The following is a 22,545-nucleotide window of genomic DNA, read 5'->3' as shown; positions in this document are numbered from 1 at the left end:
TGATCGGGATGCTAGCTATGACTCAGTGAAATGTGAGGCACTGCTGAGAAAATGTTGACCATCTGTTTCAAGGCAACGTGTTGTTTTCCTTTCTGGATTTCAGATCCCGCCCCCTGGAGAACACGGGCCAGACGGTGTTGGTTGTTGGTGGTGTCCAGTGGCTCAATTCCAATCACCTACAGATTATTCACAAGGTTTTGAAGAGGTGAGTTTCTGCAACAAGAATTGTCATTAGTATTTGGAGTTAAAAAGAAAAGTCACCGTTGAGGTAATTAAATTTTATCGAGATTTTTGTGGAAAGGACAGCTTGAAGTTTAGAACTCCGGTTTAAAATGTTTCAAAATACTTTTTGTATCCATCACCAGAGGGCTCTTCAGTATCCACATTTATATTTTCTACAGGTAAAAACACACCCACTGACACATAAAACTCTGTCCACAAAAAAAAAAAAAAAAAAAAAACCTAAAATATGCCAAATCTATAAAATGAGAATTTAGTCTTATATGCCAATTATCACATCCTAAAAGAATTCCATTGTATTTGTTTATGTAAGCACAAATACCAAGAAATGTAATCAAAGTTTATGACCTCAGAATTCTGATTATTTCTCAGGGAAAATTTACTCAATATCCTTGTGATCATCAAAACTTTGGGAATTGGATTTCATCTCCCAGTGGATGGATTGCATTTCTTGACACAGGTAGGCCCATTCCCTCTAGGCTACATGAACTTTATGGTTCCTGTAAGGATCTTTGTTGGTGTCTGAAAAAGGACCTACAAGGCATTATATAGTAGTCAGCCACCTTAGTAAAAATCAAAGGAGATAATGTACTTAAGGATTAGGATTTCAAATCCGTTATACTTATTCCTGGAAATAAGGAGACCATGTCCCATTAACACATTGTGAATAATGCTTTGAACTCCTAAGACAAGAAAGGGGATGCCATGCTATAAAAAATAATGAACTGAGGGGTGGATGAGAGAGATTCATCTTTAAGTATCCCATTACCCCACCAACATTTCATACACCTTGAAAGACTCATGCTGAAACCACAAATGAAACTGTCAGTATCAATGAGTACTTTGGGAAAGGGTGGCTTTTTTGAAGATGATTTCTGACTGATTGCTTTAAAAAAAAAGTCTTTGAAGTAGTATCATTAGTTTTATCTTTGCTTGGATATTCAGAAAGGGGAAGAGTTAGAGGCCTCTGACCAGTTCTTATAGAAAAGCACTGAATAGAAGTCTAAGAAAAGGAAAGAAAAGGAAAAAGAAAAAAGAAAAGAAAAGAAAGGCAATATCTGTAAGTAAGAGAAGCAGCAGCACTTGTTCGAGCAAGGAGAGTTCAAGGGCAGGCAGGACTGCATGCCTTTGCTCTAGGGAGCTCAGGGGAGATGGGAAGCTGTCCATTTACTGTATAAATTGAATGAGGGCCGATGCGGGGCTCGATCCCAGGACCCTGAGATCATGACCTGAGCCGAAGGCAGAGGCTTTAACCCACTGAGCCACCCAGGCGCCCCAACTTTGTGTTATTTTAATTGCTCTTTTATAATGAACACTTTAATACAAATCACATTCCTGATCTTTCACCAGTATTCTAAACCCCAGCTTCAGTTGTGAATTTAAAAATGGAAGTATGTATTCTGAATCAAGATTTCTTGAAGTCTGTACATCATCCCCATTCCTTTTGTTCCTTAATATCCTGGATCTTCTCATACAAGATGTGGACATCTGAGTCGGGTGTGAGGATATGTGAGAGGGTGAGGGAAGGTGACTAGAAACTGCTCACTGGAGACAGAGTGACAGAGCAAAGAAGAGGTCTCTCTATTAATTTGAATTTATGATATGAAGTGGGAAACAATTACATCTAACCTTTTATGCGTCCAATAAATATTTGCCTACTCTATGGGAAGGACGGGGTATACGTGTGTGTGGAATAATTATTTGCTCTCATGGCGTGTTCGGTCTAGTGGGCAAGACACAAATAACAAATTATCACCAAACGGTGAAAGGTATGAAGGAAACAACCAGGGATGACATGGATGACAGTGGGGATACAGAATCGTTCCAGAGTCTCAAGAAGGCCTTGCTGAGACCTCAAACGCAAAAAGATGCTCTCCAGGACAAATTAGAAGGAGAGCATTCCCAGCAGAGATAATAGCGTTTTTACCCACCCTAAAGTGTGATGGACTGAGAGAAGCCGGTGAGAAGGGAGATGGTGGAATGAGGCGAGGTCAGATGGAGGGACACAGGTCAGGTACAGGAGTCAATACCTTGTAAGAAGAAGCTAGAAGATCACTTTGTAGTGTGCACCTGTTGAATTGTCGTGTTTTACAGCTGAAACTTGTATAATGTTATGTACCAATTTTACCTCCATAAAAAGAGAGCACATGTATGTGTGCATGAGAGAGAGAGAGAGAGAGGAGGGAGGGGAAGGAGAGGGGAAGAGGGAGGGATGGCAGGGAGGGAGGAAGGGAGGAAGGAAGGAAAAACTAAATGAAAATGAGTGTGCTCTGACCTGCTTGAGTAGAGGAGAAAGGAAGAGAGATTCCAGAGAGCTAAACTGCTGTTCTCCACTGCGCGTGTCAGACTAGAGAAAACATTGCTTAGTACTGAACATGCGTCTATAATATTCACTGCAGTGAGATGGTACCTACTTTTATAAACATGTGAACATGTTTTGAATAAAATATATGTATTTAATTCCATGTCTGTAGTAAATGTGCTTTGAAGTGAAATTCATCTGTTAACATTCTCCTCAAATATTTCCCATTTTTTTTTCACACTGATGGTTTTTTCACTTGATATCTTATCTTACAGTCTGTTTTTAATGAGTCAACAACACACAGGTGTATTTTTTAAGGTAAAACTTGCATCCATTTCTTTAAAAAATGGCAGAGCAATAATATCAGTGGCAGTATTAATGCAGTAATGAATATCAATGCCAAAATAAAGGTTAAATTGTCATTAGAATTTATATTCATCGCTCAATGCAAGTAGTTACTTCCAGCACAAACAACTGTTGATAAGTCAAAACCACAAGAAGGGTAAAAGTTATTTGCAAAAGTTATTTGGCACAAAAAATAATCTTGTTTTTTTAGATTTTATTACTATAGGTCAGGCTCATTACAGCTAATTTTTACTATTTTAATGCAGGATTGTGGTTTGCTGATTCACCCAGAGGAAACCTGTGGGTTACAGCCTATTTCCTCTGACTACATTGAAGCCATTTCACAGCCCGAACTAAAGATCTGTCCATCTGGCGACACAACAGGTGACTATTACTCTGGATATCACTTCTTCTCAAAAATCCTCTAATACAGAGACATATCTACTTAGTCAAACTATCCTTATACAAAGAAAAAATCAAGGTACTGCATGACTTTTTCATTGGTGTGAACGGTAACACATCTAATTAATCTGAATGCGTTGCTTTAGTATGTGAACTATTTTGATGCACCAGAATCTTCTTTTCTTCACCCTCTGCTCTTTGCCTGGTTAATCCGTATTCATGTACAGATATCGACCAAAGAGTCACTTGTACCAGAAAGCCTTTCTTGAGCCCCTGCTTTATTTCTTTATTGTATATTTTCATAGCACCCTGTGCCTTTCTTCCATGACCATTGCCACAATCATTTAAATGTTAAGTATGTAAATAATTCTTCGAGGTCAGTTTTCCCAGATTGCCAGCTGTCTGAGGACAAGGAGTCTGACTTGTTCACACTCTGTCAATTCACTTAGCACCATAATTTCTGCAGAGAAGGGACAAAGTAAATATCTGCTGGCTATTTTGGGAACCAAAGAACTGCTTAAGGGAACAAGTGTAGGTTTAAATCATTTATTAAAAAAATCATTGAGAATGAGTCTCCCATATACTGTGCATTAATTAACAGAGGCAGGAAAATCATTATGTCAAATCGAAATTACAGTGTTGAACCCTGCCTAATTCTAGAGCAGACCGGGAATGAGACACTTTGGTGCCACTGCCCACATTCCCTGTTTCTCTCCTTCCCCAGTGTTCTTCTTTCGGTGGAGACTACTGGGGTTCAGCGAAAGCTGGGACTAAAATTACCTCCAAAGGGATAAGGGGAGCAGGGGGGCGTCTTCTCTGAGATTCCTGGTTGTCCCTCTGGCCTCTTGACCCCAAGCCTCCCTTCATCTAAAGAGTCTGAGAAAACACTCAGGAACTTTTCTACCCTTGCCATGAACTTCACACCACAACTTGAATGGGAAATGAGTTTCACAAATGGGCAGTACAAATTGCAATTTGCCATGCACAGTTAACAAACGTGGGCATATCCCCGTTCTTGAACATGTGTTCTAAATAATGAATTACAGCCGGCGCACAGGGAGGGATTTACCCATCATGGCATGTCAGGTGGTGTAGGTTACGACTCAACTAAATGAGATATAGGCTCTTACATACAAAGGAGACACCAATGTGTCTAGTTAAGGATTTTTTTTATCAGATGACATTTTATGAGAATCATAAAACAACTTAATTCCATTCCTCCTGCTGAACCAAGTCAAAAGTTCTCCAACAAAAGTCAGAGAGTACTGAGTTTCCTCAAGAAGTGGCACCTTTTTCTATTTATTAAATTTGCTGTAACTTATGTGCCAGGCCCCGTCACAAAGCTGCCTCTGTGCCTGGTTCTTTTTTCTTTTTTTAAAAGATTTTTAAATTTATTTATTTGACAGACAGAGATCACAAGTAGGCAGAGAGGCAGGCAGAGAGAGAGAGGAGGAGGCAGGCTCCCCACTGAGCAGAGAGCCCAATGCAGGGCTCCATCCCAGGACCCCAGGATCACAACCTGATCCAAAGGCAGAGGCTTTAACCCACTGAGCCACCCAGGTGCCCTCTGTGCCTGGTTCTTAACAGGAGGGACTGCCTTCCAGCAGGCAACTTCTGGTACCTTGAATAGCTAGGCTTCTTCACAGAAGACCCCAAAATTGACTCCCCAGGCAAGTCCATGTCCTTAGCCTGACAGTACTGGGCCTCTAAATCTGGCCCTCCCTGTCTCCCAGGTCCTCCCAGCTTCTTGGTTTCACTTCATGCCCACAATACACCTGCATGATTCCACACTCTGATCCGTGCTGTCCCCTGAGGCTCAAAGTCTTCTTCCCATCCCAGCCCCGTTGTCCTGATGCTGTATTTTCCTCTCTAGGAAGCCTCTCCTTACCACCCCACCCCCAGACTGGCTTCTCTGCTGTGCTCCCAGAACACTTTGGGCACATATTCCCCTTAGCCCTTGCTTCATTATGTTTCTCTCTCTTTCGCTAACCCACAGTCTTCAGAGTGCAGTGATCCACGGGAGCAAGGGGAGCGGGTGGCATGGGACAGTCCACGGGGTGAAGCCAGTAAAGATGGAAATATACGTGCATTTATTTATATCTAACCATCCTTATTTTTGTTTTATAATGAACTTAATACATAGATACAGGCGTATAGGTACACACATTATTACAGAGTGTGTGTATTAATATAGTCAAAGGTGCATTACTGAGACTGCCTTCGATTGCGTGTTTCTCCAGAGCAAACAATGCCCCTTTTTCATCTTTCAATGTCTAAGATATGATTTAAAAATTGTTGCTGAACTAAAACCAAGATCCAAGTCCTCCTCCTTTCCGTGGAACACTGTGAGCAGTCAGGGCACGATCAGTCAGGGCTCACTGCCCCACCCATACAGTCCTAAAGACCCAAAGATTTAAAACTAATGAGTGAGACCAGGGACAGCAGTTTGCAAGAACGGATTTTTTGCAGGCAGAGATTTCCTTCCTGGACAGCAGGACTCCATCCTGCTGTAAGCGGTTGTCATGGTGGACAGCAGTGGAAGGAAGTTGACTCAGGCTCTCCGGCTTTAGCTTGATGACCATACATTAGTTCCAAAATCTTATTTTCACAGCGCATTATAGTTACTTAGCAAACCGGATCCATTTTTTCACCTTGCCAATGAAATGATGGTCTACATGTCTTTTCAATAACAACTAGCTAATACAATTTTGAGTGCCGGGGGGGGGGGGTTAATCTTTCAGTTGATTTTTAGCCTTTAGAAAATAATTTAACTATAAGACACAACCAAGAGTAAAATCTCTTGCTTAAGAAAGAAAAAAACAGGGAGATGAGATGCAACATGGGGGGTTAAGGGGGTAGGAGAAGAGTAAATGAAACAAGATGGGATTGGGAGGGAGACAAACCATAAGTGACTCTTAATCTCACAAAACAAACTGAGGGTTGATGGGGGGAGGGGAGTTGGGGCGGTGGGGTTATGGACATTGGGGAGGGTATGTGCTATGGTGAGTGCTGTGAAATGTGTAAACCTGGCGATTCACAGACCTTTACCCCTGGGGATAAAAATATATGTTTAAAAAAAATAAAATTAATTTAAAAAAAAAGAAAGAAAAAAACAATTCTTCTAATCTGATGAAGAAATTTATACAATGATTTTTGAATGAGAATAACATTAAAGAAAATAGCTCCAAATGCATTTTATGATATGTAAACAAAAGATAGTACCATCTTTTCTTTGTAGCAAGGAAATATAACAGCTTGTACTTTAATACTTCTAAAGTTGAACATATGATGTATTTTTTCCCTTAAGTGAAAACTGCTTTATTTTATAACATAGGGTCAGGAATTAGTGCCATCTATATGATTTTACATCTCACCATGGCCCCAAGTCACAAAGGTGAATTTCTTCTCTCCATTATGTCAGCCAATCTGATTCACATAAATGGCTAAACCCTAATGTGCATTAAATATAAAGCTACAATTATAAACCAAATCACTTCTCCCAAAAGCCATTTTTATTCCTCAGAATGTCATTCCCTAAAACACATGTCATACTCTATTTCAGAAATCACAGCTTTGATTCATTCAATGTTTAAATATATAACATAGAATTTATGTCCCTGTTTTGGACAATTTTAGTTAAGAGCTGGTATCATTTAAAATATCAAGAAACTCCAGTCCTGCTGATGTTATACAGATGTCTCTTTCAAGCAGCATTACTAAATCACAATAAAAAAGGGGGGCATTTTTAACCAATACAAAAATGCAAAGAGTTATGACTATATAAATATATAGTAGTATGAACCATTGGGGCCAAGTCTTCAGAGACCCAATCAGGAGTCCTTTTGATGTGCTTGAGATTTTATGCCCACAAACTAATTGTCCCCATATTTGGATTTTTGTGCCTGCAATTGGCCTCTTGCTTCTTCAGCTTTAGAAGCAAATGGCCAAAGAAGGCCCCGGTTTGTGCAAGGTTAGAGGGGGAGAGAGTGTTTGGGGGAGAGGAAGCACGCACTCTGAAATACTCAAGGATCTGATGAAAACCAAGCCCTTGAAAATAGTACTAAATATAGTCTCATTAGCGGATACACATTTAGGTCCCTAATACGCCACCATCCTGTTAGAAAGAAAATTAACAATCTTTTTTTTTTTAACATAGTCTCTGTCAACATATGAACCCACTAAATAAATTCTGTATTTCAATATAAAGATAAATTCATTAAAATAACCTATTTGTATGTTTTCCTGTAAGTGCTACCAAAGAGATCGTTGCGCCATATTTCATTTCTGGCTGATGGTGTTGTGCTCCCTGGGCCTAACATGACAGAAGGATCAGCAAACTGGAGACTCCAAGACCTTAGTTCTGGTCCAGCGAGTCGTTAACCGCATGATCCCACTTCTGTCCTTCAATTCTTGGGTCCTCAGTTTACCTCATCTGTAAAAAAGGAGGATGGACAGGAGACCCAAAGCCCCATTCCAACTCCATTCGAGAGGATGCCCACTGACCACAAATCTTTATGAAGATGTAAAGATATTTATTCAGGAGGTGGTTATTGATTACAAATCCTATATTCCAGGGCAAAGTTAGAATTAGAAGCAAGATGAATGAACACCACAGAAAAATTACAAAGAGAATTGGATGGAGAAATAAGCATTTTGAGGACAGTCTTCATTTTGCCGTTCAGTACTCAACATCTCTCCTAAATTTTCTATGTCATTTAGGATATATACATATATAATATATATGTAATATATAATGTATGTATATAATGGACAGGGGTCATTAACTGCATTCAGTCTAGAGACTGAAGTTTTTCAAGAAGGAGAAAATAAATTTTTTTCTATGTCATGTCTTTTTTTTAATTTATTTATTTGACAGAGAGAGAGATCACAAGTAGGCAGAGAGGCAGACAGAGAGAGTGGGGGAAGCAGGCTCCCTGCTGAGCAGAGAGCCCGATGCAGGGCTCGAACCCAGGACCCTGGGATCATGACCTGAGCTGAAGGCAGAGGCTCAACCCACTGCTCCACCCAGGCACCCCTCTATGTCATGTCTTTTAGTAGCACTGCTCTTCTCTACACCTGGAAACTTCAGAAATGCCTTTTACCTAGCAGACTTCTTTTTCTCTCCTACATGGAATCTTTTGCGGAGGCCTCTTACTTCTTCAGTCCTACTGCCGTTAGGGCTACCTCCTCACTGTACCCAAAGTACCACCCATTCTATCTCTCCAAATCTGATCTATCCAGAAGACCCGACCTTCCAGACAACTCTGACCCTCACGATGCTTTCCTTATTCTGAACTGCCACAGCTTACTTAAGGTGGGGGAGAAAAATCTATCCCCTGGTTGCTAGGTATCAGGCACTATGTTAGGTGCTATATATTTTTTTTCTCCTAGAGAGAATATTAAGTAATTTTTCCAAGTTAAATAATGGTTCTCAACCGTGGCTGCAAATTAGGATCACCTGAAAAGCATTAAAAAAATCCCGGTGCCTCAGTTCCATACCAGTGGTTCTGATTTAATCAGTCCAGGATATAATTTGAGCATGGGGATTTTAAAAAGCTTTGTAGGTAACTCTAATGGGCCTCATTGAGGCCCGTGGATCTCACTGGAGGCCGAGCTCAGGCGTGTGTGTCTCCAGAGCCCACACCCTATTGGCACCACACAGATATCTTTACTCAATTATGCCTTACCTTTATTGTGTTGTAACTATTTTACTGTATAAATTGGAACCCTCTAACCTGATTATAAATTTCTTGAGGTTTAGCATTGTAAGTTAAGAGGTTTACATACGTTAATATATTAAAGTGCTCAGAATATCCCTAGCATCTGACACATGCTATGAAACGTAATTTTTTTTTTTTTTTTAGTTATTAGGTTTTAACACCAATAACACCTAACATCTAGTAGGGTAGATATTTCAATAACATAATACATTAAAATCCTCCCAGAAAGTACTATTTTATCTCCCCCAGTTCTCTCTTAATAGACCCACAGTTTTTTTTTCCTTTTCTGTGAGCCATAAACTCGATCTTCTTTCATATTGTATTATGTCTAACTATTCCACAAACACACAGTTCTGACATCCCTGAGGTCATGAAATGTTAATGCACCATATTGATCACCTGAAAGTAGGAATTCTTCTCACTAAAATTAGTGTCACACCAAATACTTTTGTTACCAGAACCACAAAGCAAAGCCAGAATGGGTAAAGTTGTTCGTTTTTTTTTTTTTCTTTCTAACTCAAAAAGCAGCTAGGAATATTTACCTCCTCGGTATTTTGAAGAGAAACAGCTAGTGGTAACATAAGCAAGATCTTGAGGGTAGGGCCTGTGATTGCTGGAGACATCAGGGTATTGTCCACAAAGGGTAAGTAACCACTCCGTATTCAGTGTACGGGTTCAAACTCCATTTCTGAAAAGATGAAGAAGGAAAAAACAAAAATTAAAAAAAAAAGTCATATCTTGAATTTTTTCTAAGAAATTATTAATATGTCAACTCACACTAAAATCGGAAATATTTGAATACATATCACTTTATCAATAAAATAGAAAAGATCTCAAATGCATTGCAAACAATTCATTTATCTCATAAACATTTACTAAAGCTTGTGACCTACTTTGTGCCTGAAGTCTGTTAGTAACAAAGGTAAATATGACATCGTAATTGTGCTAGATATATAACGTGCATTAGCCCATGAAATCCTCCCACCAGCCATGTGAGAACAGTACAGGCCTCTCTTGCTGCTAAAGAAATGAAGGCAATAGAGCTAGAACGTGCTGAAGAGATTTACACCAAAATGGTCACTGATCAAGTTAAGGAACAATACCTAGTCTTCAAAATAACAAGTTACCGGAATATTAAAGTAATTCTTTTATACCTTGACTCTCTTGAAAGCAGGGACTATATCTATTATTGGATTGCTAACCTAAGCATATGTTAGGTCAATGAGGATGTGTGGCCAACTGCCTTAATATTAGTGGCTTCCCATCTACTTTGGTCCTATTAAGTGCTAATGCATTATTTAAAAATGAGTAATAATTGAGGAGCATCCAATTGCTTGGTTTTTCGTCAAGAAGGTAGTTTCACAGAGCAGGACTCCTACTTGATTTCGGCATGGGCTGTGTTACTTCAGAACCTTTCTACATGTTGCAATTCTATCTGGTTGGCGGGGGACCATGCCTCACTCCGTGGACTTACATGGTAAAGAGTGGTGTTTTCACCACAGTGACTGAAAAAACTCGTTTCACTGGGAAAATCTGAACCAAGGCTTCGCTTTCCATTCCAGGCCAATGGATCGTGCCTTGCCTTAGCTGTTCAGACAACAGGACCTGCGACTGGAGAGAAATAACTTGGCAACCCCACGACTGCCAGTATGGTGTTCTCACTAAGCCCCAACTCCAGCAGTGCCTGGGAGGAAGGAAGGTAGGTTCTGGATCCAGTGGGGGGAAGCCTTTCATTCATGGCCCCTGTAGCACCAAGAGCCATGCCATTGTATTAACTAGACCTGTTCCTGCTCTCTTACTTGGTAGATGATATCTAACTGCATGCAGTTGGCTTTTAGAGTCATGGGTAAATGTTATCCTAGAAGGGTCTGAACGATCCTTGCTCAGAATGCTCCATTATTTCCAAGTAAGTCTACTTGACAGATGGAGGATATTAAAGTCCTGTCCCATGCTGCCCCAATTCCATGCTGGTTTTCTCAGCACACGTTGGTAAGAGCTTGCCACGTGAGCAGACAGACAACAGTCCAGGGCAGCTGGCCTCGTCAGCGGCCGCCCCAGCAGGCCCCAGGGTTGCAGCAGGACATCTGGAGTTCGCTTGCTTGAGCAATGAAATGTCCCTGCATGTCAGGCTCACTTCTGCTAGAGCTTCCTGAGTGCATGACACGCTAACCTTCCTGATCTTCTTTCACGTTCCCGGGCAGGTCTCACGTGGACCTCACTAGACTGCTTTCCCTTTAGTGAGGCCTCTAAGCTGATCTGTCGGACATGCAGTGTCTCCTTGCTAGGCGCGCTCTGAGTAGGTAGATCCCGGCCGAGCTCTTGGACGTGTGAACTGGGCACATAGACTGAGATGCCTGGTTAACATGAAGTAAGTAATTCTTATCCAGATTCTCAAAGTACTTTTTATTAGACAGACATTTCCTTATAAAGTGTTTGTAAGCACTCACATAGGGGCAAGACTGAGTTCAAAACCCTATTTTTTTTTTTTTAAATTCTGTTCATGTGTTAGGGAAAGAATGCTGGGATGAACGTATGCCAGTTTTTCAGATCAGCCTAGGTTCAGATCCTCTACTAGCAAATAATTTAAAAATAATGATGGGGGTGGGGGAGGGCGGAAGGGCAGGGCAGGAGGATGGACATTCTCCTTCATGGTGATTCCAATATAAATGCCCCAAATGTCATGAAGACGAAGCAGCCCTTAGTTACTTTTTTTTTTAAAGATTTTATTTATTTATTTGACAGAGATAACAAGTAGGCAGAGAGGCAGGCAGAGAGGGAGGAAGGGAAGCAGGCTCCCTGCTGAGCAAAGAGCCTGATGCGGGGCTTGATCCCAGGACCCTGAGATCATGACCTGAGCCGAAGGCAGAGGCTTTAACCCACTGAGCTACCCGGGCACCCCAATCCCCCTTAGTTACTTTTAAAAAGGAAAGAGAAGAACACAAACATCTGGAAATGTATGAACCATCAGTCTTATTAACTGAGAATTGATTCTGTGCAAGGAAATAAGTGTGCAGCTACATTTTTCATACCTTAAGTCTGACCAGACGGTAAGCTTCATGAGGACAAGGAACATGTTTGAATCATTAACATAATCTCACTGCTTAGCCCAACTTTTTGATATGTAATGGTTGCTTAACAAATATTTGTTGAGTAAACAGATAGGTTAAAAACTTTATTTCTAATCATAAATCTGTGAGATAGCTATTATATGTTTTCTACTTAAGAAAACTAAACCTCAGAGAGATTGAATTATTCTCTCATGATCCCACACAGATGTATGGCTACTACTCCGGCATTTTTAACCACCAACTTGGACAATCCAACATCCACATCTAAGAAATGCAGGACTGGAAACAATGAAAATAGTTGTTGCTGCAATAGTTAGACATCTCTAAAGTCTTCCAGAATACTGTTCTGACCTCAGAATTTAGAGCGTTCAGGAAAATTCCAAGATGTCACAGTCTATTAACCTGAAAGGCAGTAGATGCTAATTTAAGTTCATAACTAAATTCCATGGCTTTTGACATGATACATACTGTTTCCCTGGCTCACGTTCTTCATCCATAAAGTAAAAGAAGCCTATGTGATCTAATCCTGTAACGTAGATTAAACAGTTTGCAGAAAGCGCAAAGCCTTCTCCCTCATCTGTCTTAAAATACTATAGACTGGGTGGCTTAGGCAACAGATGTTCATTTCTCATAGCTCTGTAGGCAGAGAAATCTTGAGATCGGGTTGGGTTCTGTTGAGAGCTCCTTCCCAGCCTCCATCCGCCGCCTTTCTGCGGTCCTCACAAGACAGAGGTAGAGCTCTGGTCCGCCTCTTCTTCTAAATACACTAACCCCGTCATGGAGACCCCACCCTCAATACCTCATCTAAACCTGATTACCTTCCAGATGTCCCACCTCCTAATACCAGGGTAGGGTTTCAATATAGAAATTGGGGGGAGGTGGGTGGCAGCACAAATGATAACAGTCTTTGTTAATTTCAAGGCTGGTTATTAGCAACTGTACAAAGTAATGGTAAGAAAAAAGGAAGATCCCCTTTTTTCTACCTGTTACAGAGGATATTGCAAAGTCTGAAAATAAACCGTGTGTTCAGATTAGGCGATCCTGGCGGAGACCAGCTGGCTGACTGCTTAGTAGTGAGGGCTTATCTTAGTGAGTATCTTAGCCCAGAGGCACCATTCAGACCCTCCTGCTCAGAACTCTGGTTGACTGGCACACTGGCCGTGCTTCCACAGAGTCTGATGTGTTTACCAGGATGCGAATGTATTCTATATACCGCAGGGAAGCATTGTACATTTTTTGCAGGGGAGAGACATGGCCAGAATTAGAAAAATCCTTCCACAGCAGTATAGAGACTGCCTACAGGGAGAGGGATACGGGTGCGGGGGTGGCAGAGACTCTTTAATGGAAGAATTCCATCACAGAACATTGAGGAGTCAAAGCAAGTATAGATTCTAAGTACAGATTTCTAAAGTATGGGTTCAAAGATAGAATATATATTCTATAGTATATGTATAGAACAACGCTATTGATGTAAAAACTAATACACACATGTAAACATGCCTGCATACACAGAAAATTCTGGAAGTAACACCATCAAGAACGATTACATAGGTGAAGGGGAGCAGGAGAGTGATGGTGTGATGACAGGACCAGCTACGTATTTGGCAAGGCCTAGGCAAAACGAAAATGCAGGACCCTGTGTTCAAAATGATTAAGAGTTCCAAGACGGTAACAGCAGAGCAAGAAAGCAAGCCCAGGACCCTCCCACTGCATGGACTCTGGGCGGCCCCCTGGGTCACATGCCCATGAAGCCAGCTCAGGGAACAAAGCATGGTTGGCAAAGGGTGAAGAGATCTTTTTTAAAATATCTGTATGGTTTTCATTTTCATGGGTGAGCATTTTTTAATCTAAAAAATCTGTATTTTAAAAGGTTGTATAAGTCAGAACCAGGGCAGAGGCAGTGGAAATCCAAAGGAGAGAGAGTCGGAGCAAGAAATTTTATATTTACAACCATGGGACCTGATAACATACAGACAGGTTCACACACACACCACACAGCCCAGACATAATTGTGTAAATGTTCAGCATCATGACTATCATATAGCACTTACCTTAAGAAAACTCCATTTATGAATAGAATTAGGTTAACATAAAGTTTTCCCAATACATTTATTTCTCACTCTCCATGAGAAAAATATACAAAGTATCTTAAAACTCTTTCATTCCTAAGCAAAGACAATTCTCATCCTACCCAGAATTTTTCATAATCATGATTCTATTCCAAAGACAAATGTATGTTAAAGTGTACCAATTACAAAAATAGAAAAACAAGTAACATAAATATTTTGTTTTTTAAACATCATATGTACTCACATTTCTGGGGGAGGGGGAAGACTCATTTTCTACTATGTCAAACATTCAAAAGAAACATGTTACTTGAGCGACTTGGTACAGAAATGTCCTTCCCATCTGCATAAGGATAGCAGGGCTGTGGAGTGGTGGGAGCTCAGACCCGCGGGCTGTTCCCAAGTCTGTACGACAGCCCTGATCCCATCAGACAAGGTGATTTGTCTATGCACCGGCTCCAGATTAACTCTGCTGCCGCACATCAGAAAACTTGTAAAAACAAGACTTTTTGTAACTTTCTTGATGTTCCACTGCTCATTCACTCATCTAGCTTTTGTGGAGTTAAGAATCTATTCTAGGGGCATACAAACGCAATCCTCCAAAAAGCTCAATTTCTAGTGGAAGGAGATCCATGAGAGAAGCAACTGTTAGAACATAGTGTGTTGCAGACGTAGAGAGCAGCTCGAGGCTGGCACTCTGGGCTTCAAGGTTCTGGAAGGTTGTTAAAAGTGCCTACACAGGACTGTGGTGGTTGTTACAGGCGATCTACCAAACTCGTTACTTTGAAATGGCTTGGACTGGAAAAAATGAACTAGAAAAAAATAAGGATCTTCATGTTCCCCCTCCCCGAGCCCGCAAAGAATATGCAGTGAAAGTCCGATCCCTCCAGGGCTAGTACCTTCTTGGATTTCCTTTGGATTGAAGGGAACAGACGAGAAATGCAAGGCTATACTTGGAAATGCATGCCCACCTGTGGGGTCGGAACAAGGCACAAATCCGTTGAGACTTAAAAAGTGTTTTAAGTTTCCAGTAACTTTCACCAGCAACCACACTGTGCTTGGAGGCATGTGATCAGCACTGTTACTTTCTCCACTCACTGATTTGCCTTTGCTACAATGATGCGGACAGGAGGTTGGTCTCTGGAGGAAACATGGGAACAAGATTTCTCCTCAAAGCAGTCAGACCGTTAGAGACTCTTAATCTCAGGAAACAAACTGAGGGCTGGTGGAGTGGAGGGGGGTGGGAGGGCTGGGGTGGCCGGGGGATGGACCGTGGGGAGGGTATGTGCTACAGTGAGTGCTGTGAATTCTATAAGATGGATGAGTCACAGACCTATACCCCCGAAACAAATAATACATTATATGTTCATTTGAAAGAAAAGAGAGAGAAAGAAAAAAAAAAGATTTCTCCTCAAAGCATGTGTAGCCCATTTCAATGTCACACTTGTTTGTGTACGGAGGGCAGGTAAACATGGGGCTCCTTTTAAACCCTCAACTTATCCAAGTATGAGTGATTTCACAGCCATGTAGAGGTTTTGTGTTGTGTAACTGTGCTGAGTCAAAGCTAAATCAATAGAAAAATACAAGCTATGTTTTCAATTACCCTCTCACACATTTCTCCAAATAGATACCCACCTCTTACTTAATAAGTTCTGAATGGAACATCCACAAAAATTTATCAGAGCATAACTTTGTAATCACAGTGCGAAATTTAGAGGCTATAGTTTAGAAATATGATAATCAAATTTACAATGGAAAAAATTTAGGAGCCTGACCAAACAGAATTAAGCAAGCCCTTATTTTGTTTGTCAGTTGAAAACACAGCTCAGAATTTAAAACAGTATCTGAGAGAAGAGAGCAATTAAGAAAGGACAATATAATAAGGCAGTATTTACCGAAAGTACTTAAACTCAGCTGTTAAAACAGGAAATGTAACTTACATCTTTAAGTAATGTTAGAAAGTTAAGTAGTGTCTCGGACTTGAAGGTGTTTAAATTTTTGAAGTGTGGCTAATTTATAATAATATGTTCTAATATGTGAGTTCTGTTATAGTTACACAATTCATTGTTTCTTGTCAGTTTCGATATAAAGGGAAGAATAAAGGGGAGGGAAATCACCTCACTCTCATCAGGAAAGGATGGCTTATCCATAATGCCCTCAGTCCAGATGGAATGGCAATAAGGATAAATAATTTTCTTCCACACAGCTAGAAGACCTATGTCTGGGTGATAGAGTTTAGTCGTTTGTTTCGCCTTTTTGCCACATTTCATGTATTTGAGGGTGATTTGCCTAAATGGCAATTTACATTTGTTCTAGGCCCCAAAGAGCAACTCGGGTGGTTATCTATAGCCAATTTAATCAATATGCACCATTGGAAAACATTCATTGTAACCATATTATATTTCACAGACAGTTGCTTTGCTGAGCTAGATTTTCATCATACCTAAATGTCATTAGCTCTCTGATCAGCCTTAGCCTCCTATTAGGACTGAATGACCCCTTGCTTCATTTAGAAATGAGTATCTTATGAGAGCAGTGAAGCTTAATCACAGGGCTTATCAGAATCACTGTGGAGTTTTCTAAATGGATGGGCTATGGTTGGCCCTGGATTGGAGGTAATGCATAAAACTCCCCTTCACCTCACTGTCATTTCCTTATTTACCTATGAGAGAGCATTAATAGACAAGATTAACGGACAAGTAGCTTCTATGGCATGCCTATGTGACTTCCTCTCCCAGAAGGTTTCAGTGCGTTCCGTGAGTTGAGCTGAGTCCTATCTTGGCATCTACATGCATTTTGTTCATTCAGAAGAAATATCCCTATTTCTGTGAATACTGAAGATAGAATCTCTGTTAAGAGGAAAGAAAGGAAGGAGGAAAATTATTTAAAATCAAGGGTTTTTTTCTGGCCTATTAATTCTATAGACACCCAATTCTTTTTCAGCCTCAACAGATGAGGAGAATCTGAGAAGCTAACGAGCTCCGGCATTTTACTGCCTTTATATTGACTCAACCCAGAGAGCCACCAATGCTTCTCTTTTCATTTCTCTATAACTTGCTTTGCTAGCTATGCCCTTGGTACTTTTGATGACTCAGCAGGAAAGAGGTAATAGAGTACAATATTTGCCTGTTTAAGTAGCACCATTGTTAGTTCTCTTCATTGATGATGAATGCAATGAAAATCATTATACTTTTTTTTTTAAAGATTTTAATTATTTATTTGACAGAGATCACAAGTAGGCGGGGAGGCAGGCAGAGAGAGAGAGAGAGAGAGAGAGAGAAGCAGGCTCCCTGCTGAGCAGAGAGCCCGAGGCGGGGCTCGATCCCAGGACCCTGAGATCATGACCTGAGCCGAAGGCAGAGGCTTAACCCACTGAGCCACCAAGGTGCCCCCATTATACTTTTTTAAAAAAAGATTTTATTTATTTATTTGGCAGACAGAGATCACAAGTTGGCAGAGAGGCAGGCAGAGAGAGAGGGGGAAGCAGGCTCCCTGACTAGCAGAGAGCCCGAGGCGGGGCTCAATCCCAGGACCCTGAGATCATGACCTGAGCCGAAGGCAGAGGCTTTAACCACTGAGCCACCCAGGTGCCCCTCCCCCCCCTTTTAAGAGAAAATCATTATACTTTTATATTTCAGCCAAAAATTCCCAGTCTTGGTTGCATTTTCACTGATGCTAATACTAATATTAATACTAACAATATTTCTTGCTATTTTTTGTCTCAGGGACTAATTTTTCAAAGAAATCCTTTTCTGCATCATGGGTATTATAAATGTAGCCTTTTATATGCTTCATACTTTCGCTAATTCACATGTGGAAGACTCTGAATGTAGGTTTTAGTTTTTTCCCCAGAAAGACAGCATGTAGGAGAATGTGTAAAGGCCAGCTAAGTGTTCATCAGACCCATTTCCTCCTCTTCCTGGCCAATGTAGTTGACTACAGTTCTCAGTCTCCCTTGAAGGTAGGTGCTGCCATAGACAGAGTTCTAACCCGTGGAATATGTGAGCAGCAGTGATGTGCTCAGCTGCCCTGCTGGGCCCACAGACACCCTGGCACCTCCTTACCCCTTCCCTCAGCCGAATATCAATGCCTGCAAAGCTCTTGGAAACTATCACTGAAGTAAGCACAGTCTAACCATCCGGGGACCCTGCCCGTACCCCACATATACACCTGCCCGGAACCACCTGGACTATGTTCCTGAGGGAGAAATAAACTTCCGTTGTATGTAGGCTATTCTACTTTGGGGGGCTCTATTTGTTATAGCATGTAGCCTACCTCACCTAAGACAGGGGCTATATAATATGAGGAAATGAAAACAAAGATAATTAAACCATTTCATCTGTTTCTAATACAGTGAATTTTAAATAAGCCCCAGGGTTTAATAGAGCTTAGGAACATGATACGCTTCTAGATCCTCTGGTCCACGGTGGTGTAAAAAAGAGTAGGAAATATGCCAGCCCCTGTAAACTTCTCAGTGACATACTGCTTGCTGGGTCTTAGAGCTAGAACAGATACAAAACCCCTCTAAACACATCTTTGTCTCCCACTGATGAGCTGAGGTCCTGCCTCCCAGGACACATCCAGGCACAGAGGCTTCTGCTCCTCTCCAGAGCCCACCTTGGGTTCCCCTCTTGCACTGGAGAACCAGAACTTTGGAATAAAGTCGCCACCTGGATCCAAAATAGGATTCGCACGATTCCTGTGATGGGTTTATTAAACCGACCCTTAAGCCACTGTTTCACAAAAGTAGAAATAAAATTTGCTTAAGCTGATTATTTTTATGTGAATTTTCAAAACATTTCTAAACAGAATGGACTTACTATGTTCATTTTGGAAAACAGAATAAGCTGTCATATCCTCCCCTGCAAAATAACCGCAGGTAACTTTCCAGGACCCTTTCTACACATCCATGTACTTTTCCTTTCACAAACATACCATCATCACTTATATTCGGATTGCAATGAGCTTTTTATAAAAGTTAACCGAAATCTTCCCCATCACAATGTATTACAGTAACATTGTTAAAAGATTAAAAAATTCAAATGGATGATTATACCTTAATAGAAGGAATCTGGTAGACATATGTACTGTTTCCATTGTACTTTGCTTTTTAAATATATTGTAATAGACATCCTTAAATATTTCCTAGAAGTGGAATTCCTTAAAATTTGCCAATTTGCCAAACAGCAAAGTTTCCATTCATCCATTTAACACATGAGAACTGACTCTTATGCCAGGCACTACTCTGGGACTTGTGATTCAAAAGTTGAAAAGAAAGAAGATAAAACCTCTCCCCTGTGGTTCCTACACAGTTGTAGGAGAGAGGGGTCATTTCTCCAAGCTCATAAGATTGTAGGGGCTTTCAAAATCTTTGCTGTTTTGGTAGGGGGGGATAAACTAGCTATTGCTGACATTGGTTATTTTTATAATTGCTTGCTAGTTATTTATATTTAATGATAACTTTTTTTCATTAATTGCCTATGCCAACCAGCACCTATACATGCTAGTGTGGGGCAATAATGTTGACGGGAAAGAAGAATTATTTACAAATTTTATGGCCAGTTTTGAGTATTTTTTATGGAAATTTAGGCCTTTTAATATCAACCTTGAAAACAAATAACGTACAAATTTCCTTTTTGAAAATTCCCCAAATTGAAGGATCTAAAAGATATAAAGATTGGCTGTTAGCCATGTAACTGGGGGAAAAAACCACTCTGTTTGACGTTTTTCAGTTGTGTACATACACTTAAAAGAATTGACCTTTCGAAGTTAGAAATCTATTACTTAGGAATACCCGTCAGCCTCTTACAAAACTGCTCCCCTACAGAACAGGCCATCTTAAAATCACAACTGCATTTTCATTTTAGTTAGAACTTATCATCTCTCTCTTTCATAGAATAGAAAGGCTCTGGGAGAAAACAATTCTCTAGGAAATATTCTTCCCAGAGTCCTGACCACCAGACTTGAAAAATGCTACCTAGTTATTTGCAATTTAGCACTCATTTTGCACATGTTGGTGGTGAGGCTTCCTTCTCCCAAACCCCGCGGCTCTTGTTGGTCCCTGGTCAGGGATGGAGAGGCGAGGGCTGTTTCTGACAGTGTCGGTTTGCCCAGGGTGGTGAGCTCTTCCCAGTTCTGCATCCAGAGCTCGGGTTTCACCAGCAGCCCCATGAGTGTGGGGGGATCTGCAGCAGACTTCTCAGGGCAAGCGCTGTGACTGAGACATTCCCCATCTTCTCTGACGTTTCCTCTAAACAAGCTGCTGAATTTAAAGTGCTTAGCAATGCACTGCAAGACCCCCTGGATGGCTCCGCACAGCTACAGGCCTTTCCTGTGCCTTCATGCTAGCTCACATTGGGAGCTTCCTGTGTGCCAGGAACAAGATGGCTGGGACAATCTCACTGATGTTCTCTAAGGCGGAGCTGTTATTCCCCGCCCCCCCCCCCCATTTTACACATAAGAGGAGGAAACCTTGGAGCAGTCATAATTTATCTAAGATTATCTAGTTAATAAGTAACTACCTTAGAATTCTGACACATAACTCTTTTTGCCTCTGACGTTTTTTGTGGGCTGCCTCTTTGTATAACGCCACAAAAAAAAGACCAAAATGTTCTCTCAGTAACCAGCAGCTTCTTTGATTTTCCTGAGCCCCTGTATCTCTCCCTGTAGGCCACAGTACAGACCCCCAGTGATCTTACTGACAGCCCAGAGATACCCTAGGACGGATTGCATCTCCACACCGTGATGAAAAGAACCCGTTGGAAAACCTGTAGTGGCAATTTAGTTTAAAAAGCTGGTCTTAAAGGTCTTTTACTAGTGTTAAGAGCTGAAATGTTCTCCCACCAAACCAAATTCTCAAGTTGAGGTCCTAATGCCTAATACCTCAGAATGTGACCGTGTTTGTAGGTAGGGCCTTTAAAGAGGTAATGAAGGCACAATCAGTTCTTATGGGCGGGCCCTAATCCCATGTGACCGGTGTCCTCACAAGAAGAGGAGATGAGGACACAGACACACACACAGGAAAGACCATGTGAAAACTCAGAGAGAAGGTAGCCATCTACAAGACAAGGAGAGAGGCCCTCAGAAGAAATCAACCACGCAAATACCCTGATTGTGGACTTTTGGCCTCCAGAATAGTGAGAAAATGAATTTCTGTTGCATAAGCCACCCAGTCTGTGGTACTCTGTCCTGGCAGCCCCAGCAAACTGATCCAAAGGGAGCTGGTAATTACTAGTATCTGAAATGAAGAGCTTTCCAGATTATTCAAAGTTCCCTTTTAAAAATCAAAACTCTAAATCAGAAAAACAAATTGTTACACAAGTTAAATCCAGGAAGAAGAATTTCAAGGGATTTCACAAATTATTTTATCATATCGGAAGTTTATTGCCCCAAAGGGAACTTGACTAGGAGAATCAGTGACTGGGGCCTTGACGCCCTAAATTATTCCGTTTAGCTTGATGGTGCTTCTGGTGTTTGATCTGAGGGCAAATCGGAGATGTCTTGGGGATTTCTTCACACAGCTCATTGAATACACTTATGGAAAGAATGAAATTTGCAGATTCTCACTCACTCTGCTGTGCACGGACAAATGCAGTAGCCCTGAGAAATGCCAGCAATGGCTGCTGTTAAAATCAGAGAAAAATATGTGCAGGACTAACAAAAAGAGAAATCCCAACACAGAGAAAACTGAAGAATGATATAAACCTGTCCAAAGACATTAAAAAGGATTGTCTCGAACAGAAGTCCCTTTGACTTTCAATTCAATAAGTATTTTTGAAATGTATGCATGGTAATATGGGGGAAATTAGAATTTAGAAATTAACCCTGACTCAGACCTCAAATATTTCTTGACATGAGATGAGAAAAAAAGACACAGATTGAATAGCCATAATGTCATGTAGTCTTTGATAAAATCTGTAATGGAAATTAAAAATGTAATGAAATCACAGAGGACAGAGAAGGTCATTGGACAAGCTGGGGCACTGGACAAGACCCACTGGGAGTTACGGTTTTTTCTTTGGGGTCTGAGCTTATGCAGCGTTTACACAGGTGGGGTTGCTGAGGGAGGAGCTTGCTAGGCAGGCGGATTAGCACAAGGGAAAACAGATGTTGTGGAGTGCAAATCATGTTCAGCAAAAAAGTAGGAGTCTGACCTGCTTACCTGAAGGGAAGCATTGGGAGGATGGGGCCATTGAACCTGCACTTGGAGTCAAAGGGCCTAGGTTTGAGTCCTGTGTTCCTCATTTACCAGATTTATGAACCTCAAATTGCTCCCTGAGCCTTCTGAGCCTCAGTTTGCTCCTCTGTGAAATGGAAATAATGACTCAAACCTCACCACTATGATTAAAAAGGAGTGCCCTGTGTGAAGTCTCCACCTAGCAGAGTCTGATATGCAATAAAAA

The 22,545-nt window shown here is 41.0% G+C and overlaps 1 protein-coding gene across 1 annotated transcript in view; it reads left to right on the top strand.

The window, feature by feature from the left end:
• Positions 1 to 22,545, top strand: part of LOC111152034 (cadherin like and PC-esterase domain containing 1) — a 293,950-nt gene that overhangs the window by 250,791 nt on the left and 20,614 nt on the right. The window contains exons 19-20 of the mRNA XM_022510310.1: positions 104 to 205; positions 613 to 700. Of these exons, the coding sequence (XP_022366018.1) occupies positions 104 to 205; positions 613 to 700 (190 nt within the window). The remainder of the gene's footprint in view (positions 1 to 103; positions 206 to 612; positions 701 to 22,545) is intronic.

The sequence above is a fragment of the Enhydra lutris genome, unplaced genomic scaffold, assembly GCF_002288905.1.
Source record: "Enhydra lutris kenyoni isolate GAN:26980312 unplaced genomic scaffold, ASM228890v2 scaffoldscaffold27, whole genome shotgun sequence".
In the NCBI taxonomy this organism is placed as follows: domain Eukaryota; kingdom Metazoa; phylum Chordata; class Mammalia; order Carnivora; family Mustelidae; genus Enhydra; species Enhydra lutris.
Note: the sequence above shows the minus strand (reverse complement) of the source record. Positions and strands in the feature narration are given on the sequence as shown.